Below are 14,834 nucleotides of genomic sequence, written 5' to 3' on the forward strand. Positions count from 1 at the left end.
ACAGACTGATTTTACTGTTGTGGGTTAAGTAACATTTTAAGCTTTGTACCGAGTGAAAAGTGAGAAAAGGTAGGAGATGCAGATGGCGATAGCTTTGTCAAAGCACTGAACGGATCGATAAAATCTTTGCTATGGCTCTTATAATGGAAAGCAGTTCATTTTCCTTCTTTCAAAGGAATGATGAGGGTAGCGGACGGATAGAGGGCCTGCGCTCATTTGTCAGAAGTGCTGGGTCTTCTCCTGTGCATTCAGGGTAGTGGATTTTTAACCGTGTATATCTACAAAATTAAATGTAGAATCTCTGTCACCATTAAAGGTTAAACTGGTTCTGAAATTCGCTGAAATGCTTTCATGTATTTTGCTTCCCCTTCGACACGCCCTTACCTGGAACAACAGACAATTATTTTATTCCAAGTCAGCCGGGTTTCTTCCTAGCTGAAACAAAGCACAGAGCAGTTGTCATCATTAGCTGCAGCTGGGGCTTTACAGGAACCCGACTGTTCAGTTTGTCACTTTCCTACGCTTGTGACATTGAGGAAGTGGTCACAATTTGCAAAAAATAAGTGGTGCAACCAAAGGCTTTCCTAAAGCACTAACTGAAACCATGCAGAATGGGGCTGGGCAGCTGGAAGGTCTATCATGCTTGGCAGAGAACCCTGGGACTTACAGCTGCTGCAGGGCAACTACGAAGGATGGATGATTAAATACATAGAATCATGGAGGCCTGGTGTGTTTCTACAGAATCCAAATCATATTAGGCTAGGTCCCCACCATAAAGGTTCAAAGGAGCATGCGTGCATTCCTGCACACCTTTCATTTCAATGGGCTGCCCTATGTGGGAGAAGCAAGCAAAAGAAGTCCTTGATCCTTTTTCAAATTTGCACTGCAGCACAAAAGTGAAGATGCCATTAACAATTAATGGGACCACCATCTGCTAAAGGGCGGCGCATTTCTGAGCATGTTGTGCAATTTTGGTTACATTCCAGACATGCACTTGAGAAGGTGTAGGGGAAAAGGACGTTACTACTCTCATGCTGGCCCAATCTAATCTAGATGATCATGATCATTTTAGGCCTCAAGCACACTGGGAGCAGGTTGTGAACCTAATAAGTTGGGGGGGAGGGAATGTTACTACTCTCATGCTGGTCCAATATAACCCAGATGATCATGATCATTTTAGGCCTCAAGCACACTGGGCCAGGTTGTGAACCTAAGAAGTTGGGGGGGAATGTTACGAAGTTGGGGGGAAATGTTACTACTCTCATGCTGGCCCAATATAACCCAGACCAGATGATCATGTTCATTTTAGGCCTCAAGCACACTGGGACCAGGTTGTGAACTTAAGAAGTTGAAGGTGGGGAGCGGAAGATGCTACTACTCTCATGCTGGTCCAATCTAACCCAGATGATCATAACCTCAAGCACACTGGGACCAGGTTGTGCACCTAAGAAGTGGGGGGGAGGGGGATGATACTACTCTCACGCTGGCCCAATCTAACCCAGATGATCATGATCATTTTAGGCCTCAAGCACACTGGGAGCAGGTTGTGAACCTAAGAAGTTGGGGGGGGGAGATGTTACTACTCTCATGCTGGCCCAATATAACCCAAACCAGATGACATGATCATTTTAGGCCTCAAGCACACTGGGAGCAGGTTGTGAACCCAAGACGTTGAAGGTGGGGGGAGGGCGGGAGATGTTACTACTCTCATGCTGGCCCAATCTAACCCAGATGATCATTTTAGGCCTCAAGCACACTGGGCCAGGTTGTGAACCTAAGAAGTTGGGGGGAAATGTTACTAATCTGATGCTGGCCCAATATAACCCAGACCAGATGATCATGTTCATTTTAGGCCTCAAGCACACTGGGGACAGGTTGTGAACCTAAGAAGTTGAAGGTGGGGGGCGGAAGATGCTACTACTCTCATGCTGGTCCAATCTAACCCAGATGATCATGACCTCAAGCACACTGGGACCAGGTTGTGCACCTAAGAAGGTGGGGGGAGGGGTTTGATACTACTCTCATGCTGGCCCAATATAACCCAGACCAGATGGCATGATCATTTTAGGCCTCAAGCACACTGGGAGCAGGTTGTGAACCCAAAGACATTGAAGGTAGGGGAGCGGGAGATGTTACTACTCTCACGCTGGCCCAATCTAACCCAGATGATCATGATCATTTTAGGCCTCAAGCACACTGGGAGCAGGTTGTGAACCTAATAAGTTTGGGGGCGGGGGAGATGTTACTACTCCCATGCTGGCCCAATATAACCCAAACCAGATGACATGATCATTTTAGGCCTCAAGCACACTGGGAGCAGGTTGTGAACCCAAGACATTGAAGGTGGGGGGGCGGGAGATGTTACTACTCTCATGCTGGCCCAATCTAACCCAGATGATCATTTTAGGCCTCAAGCACACTGGGCCCAAGTTGTGAACCTAAGAAGTTGGAGGGGCGGGGGGAGATGTTACTACTCTTATGCTGGCCCAATATAACCCAGATGATCATGATCATTTTAGGTCTCCTGCTCCCTGAGCCCAGCTCTCCTGAATGCCTTTCTCCTGGCAGAAGAAAAGCATCATCACCGCGTATAAGTGTGTTTAGACGCATCAAGTGCTTGGGCGTGAATTCATTTTATTGGCCAGAATATTCATTCCAGCCATTCAAAATGCATTAACACTCAAGCACCAAACACACTCAGCATTAACGTGCGTTTAGACATGTTTACATGCCTTGCACGTTTTGCCTTAATTAAATTAACCCCCTTATATCCTGAAACCTAACATGGTTGACGTGCCAAGCACTGATAGGTCACAACTGGCATCTCTGGGGCAAGGACCTTCAAAAACAAGTCGAAAATGGCAGCTCTCTTATTTCTACATTGATAAAATTCCTTTAAAAGGTCGCAAGAGTTCCAAAACTAAACTTGTAGGTTTACTTTCACTTTCCTTTTACTGCAAAGAATGCAAAGTCAGAAACGGAACAAAAACCTCTGAAAATGAGAACTTCAGATATTAGGTGAAACTTTGTGAGTGAATAAATACATCAGTGGTTCATATAGTGAACTCGGTGTAGAGTTATTCACCTTGAGGTCATCACAGAGGACAAGGGGGCACTCTTTACGTCTGGAGGAAAAGAAATGTAATTTCCAAACACGGAAAGGTTTCTTCACAGTGAGAGCTGTGAAAATGTGGAATAGACTCCTTCAAGTGTTGGTTCTGGCCAGCTCAGTGGATTGCTTTAAAAAAAGTCCTGGATTCTTTCTTGGATACACAGAATATAACTGGATACTAACAATTATAGGTAAAGTTGATCCAGGGAATATTATTATTATAATACAGGATTTATATAGCGCCAGCAGTTTGCGCAGCGCTTTACAAAATGAAGGCAGACATTACAGTTACAATACAATTTGGTACAAGAGGAAACAGAGGGCCTTGCTTGTTAGAGTTTACAATCTAGGAATATCCGATTGCCTTCCTCTGGATCGACTGTGGGTAAAGGGTTATAATTTTTTTTTTTTTAAATGGTTGAACTGGATGGACTCTTTTTTCAGCCAGACTAACTAAGTAACTATGTAAAATATTCTGTACTTTCTGCACATCCAATGATGTGTCATCTGTATATAAAACAGAGAATTGGCTCACAAATCCACCCAGAGAAAATTAAATGAAATTAATCATGGACTTGCAGTGACATCAATGTATGGCTAAGTATGAGGCTATAGAACAAGGTAATTGTTTTTATTTTATGTTGATATGACCTTTTATTTTGAGGTTTGGGGAGCTCAAAGTGGAGCATTCACTTGTTACAGACCTGTTCTTGGAGCTGCCTTTTGTTTGCAACATGCTGCATAGTTTGAAAGAAAAAAAAAATAGGTGCAAGAACAGTAATGATATTACATTCATCGAACCACGCTATCCCGACAGATGAAATAAAAGTTAGGCAAATACCTAGTAGATCTGTTGTTCCTGATTAAAACTGCCGTGCTGCCGGCCAATTTTACATTGCTATATCACAATATCATCTAGAGCCCAGGGCGAACACGCAATTGCGCCCCCTCAAGATGTATGAGCATTATGTGTCAGTGAACATCCCCCCCAAACAAATGAGCATTAATCTGCATGCTTACCCCAAAAGCAGTACACATCACCCCCCCCCCCCCCCCGCTGAAATCCCTCCCAAAAAAAGCCTCCCCCAGCACAAATCTTCTCCCCCCCACTCCAAATCCCCTCTTCCAGCAAAAAAATCCCTTTCTCCAATCCCCCGTCCTAGCACAAATCCCCTCCCCCCACACACACACACAAATTTACCCTCCTAGCAAAATACCCCCAATCATCCTACCAGCACAGATTCCCCCCACCAAAAAAAAAAAATTACCCTCCTACTATCACAAATCCCCTCTCCATCATATTACTTTTACAGTACAACTCCCTCCCCATTTCCCCCCTCCTAGCACAAATCTTCTTCCCCCATCCCCTTCACAACACAAATCCCCCCAAGTCACCATGCCTAGTACACCTCCCCAAATTTCCTCTCCTACGCCAGTTGTTACTCTCTGCCACCCCCCAAATACCTCGAACACAAATCCCCTTCCACTAATCTCCTTGTGGTGCTCCCCCCACCTCAGATGATACCAGTACCCAGGACAGCCGCCCCTCCTGCCCACCCCTTGTCCCGGCTTTGCTATATCCTCTGAGGTATCTTAATTCTTGTATTAAAGCCCTGTGCTCTATGAGGTTGATTTACTAAAGGCTAATAGACTGTTCACGTTGCAAAGGAAGTTGCGATTCTTCCCAGAGCTTAGTGAATGAGAGGTGAAGCTCTGCTGACTTCCATCATCCTATTATTTTCAAATGATAGGGTATTCTTTGCAAAGTGAAATTTCCCCACTATCACCAAGTTCTGGGGTAAATTCCCATGCAAAGCGCAACTTCCCTTACAAAGCAAACTGCCTTTTTGCCTTTAATAAATCAACGCCCTTTTTCGGCCAAATCTCCCTCACCAACACTAAGCTCCTGAACGGTCTTGTAGAGGTGTCTATCCTTGCTATTTAAAATTGTGCTGCTGGACACTTTTACACTGATTTACCATCTGTGGTCTTTAATTCTTGTAGTAAAACACCTGCCTGTACTATTTCTCTTGTTCATTTTGGCCAATTCTCCCCTATTAACTGCTTGCCCGCTGCCCTATAGTAGAACTATGGCTACAGGGCGGCAGTGCTTTGCATTTCCGGGTAGGAGGCGCATGCGTGCCCCCCTATCCACGCTGCCATTGGCAGCTAAGCATGTCACCCGGCAATCACCGTGCAAAGCTGACAGTAGAGAGACCTGTGTGTAAACACAGGTCTCTCTCCTGCCAGCAAGGACATGCTGCTTTGTAATTCTGTGTATAGCACAGAAATACAAAGCAGCATGCCTCCCTAGCAAAACACACACAGTAAAACACACACAGCACACAGTTAACCCTTTGATCACTCAAAAGTTAACCCCTTCCTGCCCACTGTCATTAGTACAGTGTCAGTGCTTTTTATTAGCACTGATCACTCTATTAGTGTCACTGGGGGTGTAAGTGGCAATTAGTCAGTTCCTACCCACTGTCAGAATACCCGCCACAGTCCCACTATAAATCGCTGATTGCCACCATTACTGGTGTAAAAAAAATTAAAAATACAAATTTCAGTATATACACCGCCATTTGTAGATGCTATGACTTTCATGTAAACCAATTAATTTACATGTATTGCCATTTTTTTTTATTAGCAAAGACATGTAGCAGAATACATTTTGGTCTAAATTTGACAAAATTTGATTTTTCAAAAAAATTTTATGGGATATGTTTTAGCAAAAAGTCAAAAATATATGGGTTTTTTCAAAAAATTGTTGGTCTTTTTTTGTTTATAACGCAAAATTATAAAAAACGCAGAGGTGATTAAATACCACCGAAAGAAAGCTCTATTGGTGGGGAAAAGGACGTAAATTTCATTCCACTTTTCCCTATTATCTTAGGTGATCCTTTGACACATCACACTATTACATGATCCACATCTAATACCAATCACTTTGTCTTCCTAAAGACCTGTATACTTCAACTTCTTTTGAAAAAGTATTAAAGATATAAAAAAAAAACATTTTTTTATATATATCATCTATCTCAACGAAAAAAGCTAGCAGATATATGGAAAAGTACAAAAGGATATGAAAACCTATTATTTAAAGTAAAAAAAAATCACTGTGTTTGGCAAGTATTGAATATTGCACAATGCTCCTAGCCTTGCTATGCCCGTAAGGTTTTTTTTGCATAGTTGTAAAAATTACTCTGACAAAAGGTCAAGAGGGAAAGTCCCATCGCAAAGAGAAAAAAAAAAGGCTGGTTATCCCCTACTGCAGAATTTCTAAATGAGCTGAAAACAAACTCTGATAGATATATTTCTAATTTGAAACTGTGCTGATTTGTAGTAACAAATACAAGAAAAAGCAGAGGGACTAAGGGCTCATGTACACAGGGTGTTTAGCCGCTTTTGCATACTGCTTTTATTCTCATTTAGCCACATTTATGCGCGTTTGCGTTTTAGAAGCGTTTTTAAAAGATAACCCTCCCAAATGCCCAGAATGCACTGAAAAATAGTAAATAAATAACTATTTCAGACATTTTGAGAGAAATAGAGAGAGCAGAAGCAGAGAGAGCAGTATGTGTTGAGATGACCTGTCTTTTCTGGTTGTATTCACTATGGATCCCATCATGAGAATATTGTAGCACGTTCTACCATTTTTTTCATCACGCAAAACCTGGAACTGACTGCACTGGTGTACTAGGTCCATTTGAATACATGAATAACGCTTTGCATGCTTTTTTGATGAAGAAAAAAGGCTCTGGACAGTATCTGGATATGGACCTGTCAAAAACGCGTCTAAACGCAAACGCCTGTAAACGCGGTTAACAGCCGGTAAAATCTACTCCTGAACGCAATTTTGGTGCGTTCAAGAAAACGACTGTAAACTCAACTGCCTGTAAATGACTATGTGTACATGGACACGTAGGAAAACATAAAAGGAGAGTTCAGGGGCTGCTGAAAAAAACGCTCAACAGGTCCTGAGCGTCAGTTTAGCAGCTGCAGTGTACATGAGCTCTAAGCATGGTAGTCTGTCTGCTTGCTGCAAGTGGTAATTGTGAATCCCAACTGAATGTTCAGTTTAAGCTGGTGGTAAACCTCAGAGATGAATATGAACAAAGCATATCCCTCTCTAGTGTATGCTTGTCTCAATTAAAAGCACTTAGTCTCACAATGGTGTGACTTGTCATGCGATAGTGATAGTTGTCATGTGATAGTGATCCCAAAAGGGGAAGTTCCGCTTTAAGGACTGCTCCCCCGCTCCCCATTATGGATTTGCACCTTTGGGGAGCAGGGGGGAGCGGGTACCAGAATTTGACAGGTACCTGCTCCCACTTCCGGTCTGATTGCCTAGGCGATCGGAAACGGAAGGTGTCCTTACTCCCTCCATGTGGTCTTTTGGGACACGTGTCATAGAAGACTACAGGACCATTCATGAAGCGCAGCACTACTCGCGCATGCGCAGTGGGTATCCGGCTGTGAAGCTGCAAGCTATCACGGCCAGGTGTCCACAGTGAAGATGCTGGCCTCCTGGAATACAGGACGGCTGGTGAAACTAGCTACAGGGGGCCACACCATGGGACCGAAGGACAGGTATGTGGCTGTTTTTCAAAAGTCAGCAGGTACAGTTTTATTTTTTGATAGGTCGAGTGGAACTCTGCTTTAATGTGTCTTTTGCCTCCTATGTAAAGTCCTCTGTGAGATCCCGAACCTCTTCTTTCTCCCCTCACTTCCATTTGTTTGGAATCTGCAGTGCACATTAGTTGTGGTCATCTGCACTTCTCTACGCACACTACAAATCCCATAGTCCATCCTGGGAAGTGAGCAAGAGGAGCCGGCTCTGTGCCTACATACAGTAATACCATGGAGAACGAATGAAGCCACCCTCCAACAGGAAGTCAGATTACAGTAGCAAAAAAAGCCCCCAAAAAAACAAAAAAAAACCCTGAGATTTGGGGGAGGCTGAGAGCCGTAGAAGGTACCTTTTTGAGTTAAGAACACATACTTGAATAGTCTTTTCTTTTTTTTTTAACCAGAGTTTAGTGTCACTATAAATACATTGAAGATGTACAAAGTCAGTATAACGCCAGGACACCGGTTATGAACGTACTTGGTCCAGGTCATAAGCTCACCATGTAGTAAAGGAAGAATTCATTCACCTCCGAAGCCAGATCAGAAATGGCAGCCATCATATCTACCTTATGTCCTCACAAGGTCCTTTGTAAACACATCTCCTCAAGTCTCATTATTCTGCAGATATCTTATCTCATGACACTAGGTGATTGGAATGTAGCTGTTATTCAGTTCGGATTGTTTGCAGGACAACACCAGGATACCGGGTGATCTCATAGATTCATCCATGGCTCTGCATTCCCAGCCAAGGAATCCCAGAAATGTGATTGTCCATATATGGTCATTAGTAGACTGGGTGATCTGGACCACCTTGCAGCCACCAGGTCCTGAACGTCATGTTTCGTACCATGGCTCGGATATTTATGCCAACCGCTCCATAATTACTATCCGAGTGTCTCCATCTGACAACAACACCCCGACTGGCTCTGCATTAAATAGCAGCATCAAGGGGGTTGATGTGGTTTCCTAGGTGACAGACCTCCCCAGACGCAGCGGCCTGGTCCTCCGGGATCATATACAAAGTGCGGCCACCTCCGACACGCTGGGAATTCATTCATATTAAAATAAACTTTCCATACATTCCCTGCCAGAGCTGAACATGTGTAAACTATACAATCAGCCCGCAGTCCTTTCATCAGCAAGCGCGCACATTCACTTTACAGCAGAGAAGCAGACGTGGAGTCTAATCTACAAGCTAGCAAGCACGTTCTTCAGTCTTGGGAAAATGTTTGATGAAATGTATCCACTTCCAGACCAAGCCTTTTCCGGTACTTCTTGTTTACATGTAACAATCAGTACTTTTTGCAAGAAAATTACTTAGAACCCCCTAACATTTTATTTTTTTATTTTTTTTCAAGCAGAGGCCCTAAAGAATAAATGTAAATGGGGGGTTTTGCAATTTTTTACGTCACACGGTACTTGCGCAGTTGATTTTCAAACACAATTTTTTTGGGAAAAATTTAATTTTTTAAAATGTTAATGCAAACGGCGACATACGCCATAAACTAGCCATAGGAGAAGCTTTAAAAACCTTTCCAGGTTACCACTTTAGATTTACAGAGGAGGTTTGGTGCTAGAATTACTGCCCATGATCTGACATTTGCAATGATACCTCGCATGTGGACGATCGCTGTTTGCATGCGTACAGGACTGATACGTACGTTCGCCTTTGCATGCGAGCAAGGGTGGCACTTTAATTTTTAATTATTACATTTATTTTTTTACACTGTTGCTTTATTTTTTTTTGTTATCACTTTTATTTGATAAGACCCCAAATCCCTCCTCTGCCCTTAAAAGCATTCAAAACCTCAAGATCGATGTTTTCAAATGCTTTTGATTTTTAACCGCCTCCCGCCCGCCATAAAAGGAAATGACAGGCGCAAGGCGGTTCTCTTGTTCTGGGAGGACGTCATATGACACAGCGGATCACCGGTCAACGGAGAGAGCCAAAGACATCGGTTCTGTCATGTGATCAGCTGTGTCCAATCACAGCTGATCGCATATAAATAAGGGAATGCCAGTTATCGGCATTCCTCTCCTCACGAGCTCTCATGCTGACAGCTCGTGAGGAGAGGAGAGCCGGTAATCGGCATTATTCAGAGGGGACATGTACACTGATCATCAGGGCACTGATGATTAGTGTGCCCTGATGATCAGTGTAGCCCCATCAATGCCACCTGCCAGTGCCCATCAATGCCACATATCAGTGCCTACCAGTGCACATCAATGACACATATCAGTGCCCATCTGAGCTGCCTTTCAGTGCCGCCTATCAGTGCCATATATGAGTGCTGCCTTTCAGTGCCCATCAGTGATGCCTGTCAATGCCCATCAGTGCCACCTACCAGTGCCTCCTCATCAGTGCCCATCACTGCAGCCTCATTAGCGCACATCAGTGAAGGAGAAAAATCACTTATTTACAAAATTTTATAACAGAAACTAGGAAAAAAACTTTTTTTCAAAATTTTCAGTTGTTTTTGGTTTGTTTAGCAAAAAATTTAAAACTCAGAGGTGATTAAATACCACCAAAAAAAAGTTCTTTCTCAAAAAAAGATACAAATTTCATATGAATACAATGTTGTATGACCACGCAATTGTCAAAGTGCGACAGCACTGAAAGCTGAAAATTGGCCTGGGTAGGAAGGGGGTACAAGTACCCTGTAGGCAAGTGGTTAAATAGCGCTGTTGACATCCGGGTAAACTGGAAGTGATGTCAGGTCATTGCTTCCAGGTTACCATAGCGGAGAGCCCACACAAGGCCAATCCTGGCTTTGTTCAGCTCTTTGACCAGCCATTGGAAGTGCCAGCTGGTTGCTTGGGTCTCCTGGTGGGAAGGGAGAGCTCAAGCAAGTCGCGGAAGGTGGCGGGGGGGCTTCCCCTCGGCTTGTAATAGCAATCGAGCAGCTAATTAGCTGCTCGGATTGCTATTACAAGAGAGCTGACTGCCAGCTCTAGAAATACAGGAATGCAGTAGGCATCATCCTGGTACAACCAGCCAAAGTCCAGCTACGTACGGGTACGTCGCTGGTTTGGAAGTGAATATACTATCTTCTAATCTAAAAGGGAACCAGTCAAGACCGGGCCATATGGAATTTTATTAACGTTTAGGCCCCATTTAGATGTGCAGCTCGAGGGGAGTATAAAAATGCATCTAGGATCTGTGACTAGTGGTCAGATGTCCAAGACTTGTAGGGAAAGTCTTCATTTTCCCCAAAAATATTTCTGGTTATCCGCAATGACCACTCAACACACAAAATACCTCTTCTCTGCGTTAGGAATTGGTTGTTCGGTGACAATCTGGGCTTTTCGGTTACAGTTTTATTGACTACCAGCTTTTCAAAATGATAAAGCACTTCTATCCCATTTTAATAAACTCGGCACGACACATCATACGTTCTTTGGATATTAAAAATACAGAAAAAGGGCTGACAGATGTTGGTTTACACCGGGATGGCCCATTTCCATTTTGCTCCACTACCGGTTAGATAAGGTTCACAATACAGGACCTTCATAGGTATTGTTCCTGGTTATACCACGCAATATTAATACTGATAACACTGTTATCTGAATGCTGAAAGCACGTTTCCAGCTCTGCATCTACACGACTCTTTCATTTACCTTTAAAATGCATTTAATAATGAGTCACTGTGCATTTTGCAGACTTTCAGTGCATTTGAACATCGAAGCAAGCAGGATTTTCTTGAATAAGCACAGTACAAAACATATAGGCAAAAACACTACTAGAAGACACGGGGGTTTACGAAAAGGGTAGAGCCTCTTCACTAAGGCTCACCATACATGTTACAATCTAAGCATACAATCTCTGTGCAATCTACCAAAATCATATAATATGGGGACCTGTCCGAAATATACAATCAATTTGCAAACAATCAGAAAGGCTTTTGCACTACATGTTTACTGGCAGATCTAGAGAAGATTGTACAATCAAACCTGGTAACAGGTTTGTGGTGAGCTTCAGTAAAATGAATGTTTACTCTGCAAACAGACCGTTAATAAAAGACGAACCTTAGTTCACTTTGAATACCGAAGTTATGTGCAGGGAGAAAAACTAAAAAAAAGTAAAAAATAAAATGACATATATGCATGTATGTAAAAGCAGAAATCATGTTGTAATGGCCAACTCCGACCCCCATCTCCTGCTCCTTGACTGGCAGGAGGTCTCTTACTACATACCTTTACTGGCAGGTGTTCCCAGTCCCCCCCCCAAACACATAACTGGCAGGTCTCCCCCCCCCCAAGCTCTTTGATTGGCAGGGGTCTCCTCCCCACTCCCTGACAGGCAGAGGGTCACCCCCCCAAAACTCCTTTAACTGGCAGGTGTCCTCCCCCCCCACACTCCTGGACTGGCAGTGGTACCCCCACAACACTCCTTGACTGTCAAGTGTCCCCTGCACACTTCTCATTTGGCAGGCGGTCTTCCTCCCCACACTCGGTGACTGGCAAGGGACCCCCATCCCTATTCCTTGACTGGCAGGGGTCTTCTTGCTCAGATCCCATCCAACTCAGAAGTCTGACAGCAATAAAAGACCAAGTTGTCCACTCTTATTTTTTAAAGCATTTGGTCTAAGTATAGATCTCTGCTTATCCCGAGTATGTTTAGGTTCACTTACTGTTTATTGATTCTCTACGTCTGCTGGAAGTCTGTTTCCAGCATCCACTACTCCTTCAGTAAAATATCATTTCTATTGACCATCTTTTCCCATCGTTGCCAGTTCTGTCCTGACCCTTGGTTGGGGGTATACTCTACAGCTTCCCACTTTCTACCCTCAATACGACGGTATGATCCTAAATATGTGGGCAGCACAGTGGCTAAATGGTCAGCACTTTTGCATTGCAGCCCTAGGGTCATTGGTTCGAATCCCAACCACAGCAGCACCTGCCTGGAGTTTGCATCTTCTCACTGTGTGAGTGGGTTTCCTCTGGGTACTCTGGTTTCCTCCCACACTCCAAAGACATGCTGGTAGGTTAATTGGATTCTGTCTAAATTGTCCCCAGTATGTATGAATGTGAGTTAGGGACCTTAGATTGTATGCCGCTTGAAGGTTAGGGACTGATGTGAGTGTACACTATATATGTAAATTAATGGTGCTATATAAGGACCTGTAATAAATAAAATAGAATCACTTTTACGATCATCACCAGTTGGACGACATTGCTCTGGATAGATGTTCCATGCGTACTAAATGGAGACGCCAAGTCTGCCACAAGTAGAGTCCTCTTCTCCGGCAAGTTAGAATAGTTCACCAATAGAATAAAAATAAAAGAACAGCTCCTTCAAAAAAAAAAAACCTATTGTGCAGAATGGTTCTGGTTACATTTACAAAAAAAAAGGATTGTAAGCTCTCCGTGTCAGGGCTGCATCTTACCTGCACACTCCATCATTCCAGGCATGGCTGGGGCAGTGTGGGGTCACTTGCTGCCCATGGGGAGACCAGGATAGGCAGCGCAGTCAGCTCCCATGTCCTGCGCTGTATGCTGCTCCCTGCAGATCAATGCTGGAAAGTCCCAGACAGGAAGTTTTTCTCAAGAAGCAGGCTGGACTCTTTCAGGAAATGATGAGAACGAAGCAGCAGGACATGCGATTAACCCTTCAAGCCCCAATGAAGGTGGAAGAGGCGAAACACGGCATGCTCATCCTACAAGACACAAGGCAGCTCTGATCAGCGGCACTAGACAGTCAGAAGTAAACCCCCCTCTTCTCATGACATAGGCAGGGGGAGGGCCTTCCCAGGATACATATTCATACAGCCAGAACACATGATGAAAGGAAACTAGAGCCACAGGAAAGGGTATTTCTGCGATTATTTGTCACAAGGAGTGACCTGACTTGTGAGTGACTAAAAGATGACATCATTTCATCATAGAATCGTAAACGGGGCTAAAGGTTAGCAGCATGTATGTTACAAAGAAAGAGTTAAAGCCATATGAACCAAAAATGTCATGTATGTGTATGTATGAATGTGACTTAGGGACCTTGGATTGTACGCCCCTTGAGGGTTAGGGACCTTAGATTGTACGCCCCTTGAGGGTTAGGGACCTTGGATTGTACGCCCCTTGAGGGTTAGGGACCTTAGATTGTACTCCCCTTGAGGGATAGGGACCTTAGATTGTACTCCCCTTGAGGGATAGGGACCTTAGATTGTACGCCCCTTGAGGGTTAGGGACCTTAGATTGTACGCCCCTTGAGGGATAGGGACCTTAGATTGTACGCCCCTTGAGGGTTAGGGACCTTAGATTGTACGCCCCTTGAGGGTTAGGGACCTTAGATTGTACGCCCCTTGAGGGTTAGGTACCTTAGATTGTACGCCCCTTGAGGGATAGGGACTGATGTGAATGTACGATATATATGTAAAGAGCTGCGTACATTGACGGTGTTATATAAGTACCTGAAATAATGAATATATTGCAGCTTACCAATCATTAAATGTGGTCTGGGCAGGGGCGGACTGACCATTTGGAAACTCGGGCACTGCCCGAGGGCCCGGGGTCAGTAGGGGGCCCCATGAGATGTCCCTGGTACCTTTTTCATAGGCTTTTTTGAGTTTGGGCAAGGACACAGGGGCCCCATGATCCCCTATTGCCCGGGGGCCCCATAAGTTGTCAGTCCGCCCCTGGGTCTGGGTAATAACATATTTATTTCAGGTACTTGTATAGCGCCGTCACTTTTTACATATATATTATACATTCACATCAGTCCCTAACCCTCAAGAGGTGTACAATCTAAGGTCCCTAACTCACATTCATACATACACATACTAGGGACAATTTAGACAGGATCCAATTAACCTACCAGCATGTCTTTGGAGTGTGGGAGGAAACCAGAGTACCCGGAGGAAACCCACGCAAGCACAGGGAGAACATGCAAACTCAAGACAGGTGGTGCCATGGTTGGGATTTGAACAAGTGACCCTAGTACTGCCAGGCGGAAATGCTAACCATTTAGCCACTGTGCTGCCCACTTCCTGTATTAATGTGCCTTCACTCTGGATGAAGGTGCATGGGAGGCACAGCGGACAGCAGCATTGTCAGTCTGGAGGGAGGGGAATGTTAGATGGACTAGCAGACTTAT

General features: G+C 44.1%; 1 protein-coding gene across 1 annotated transcript in view; it reads right to left on the reverse strand.

Annotated features, from left to right (window-relative positions):
* The window catches only part of MAP3K8 (mitogen-activated protein kinase kinase kinase 8), a 56,907-nt gene extending 43,504 nt beyond the window's left edge, over nt 1-13,403 (reverse strand). Inside the window, exon 1 of the mRNA XM_089668656.1 lies at nt 13,132-13,403. Within this exon, the coding sequence (XP_089524782.1) occupies nt 13,132-13,156 (25 nt within the window). The 5' untranslated portion in view covers nt 13,157-13,403. The remainder of the gene's footprint in view (nt 1-13,131) is intronic.
* Nucleotides 13,404-14,834: the final 1,431 nt, after the last annotated feature.

The sequence above is a fragment of the Staurois parvus genome, unplaced genomic scaffold, assembly GCF_062004578.1.
Source record: "Staurois parvus isolate SC_StPar_1 unplaced genomic scaffold, SC_StPar_1.0 ptg000061l, whole genome shotgun sequence".
In the NCBI taxonomy this organism is placed as follows: domain Eukaryota; kingdom Metazoa; phylum Chordata; class Amphibia; order Anura; family Ranidae; genus Staurois; species Staurois parvus.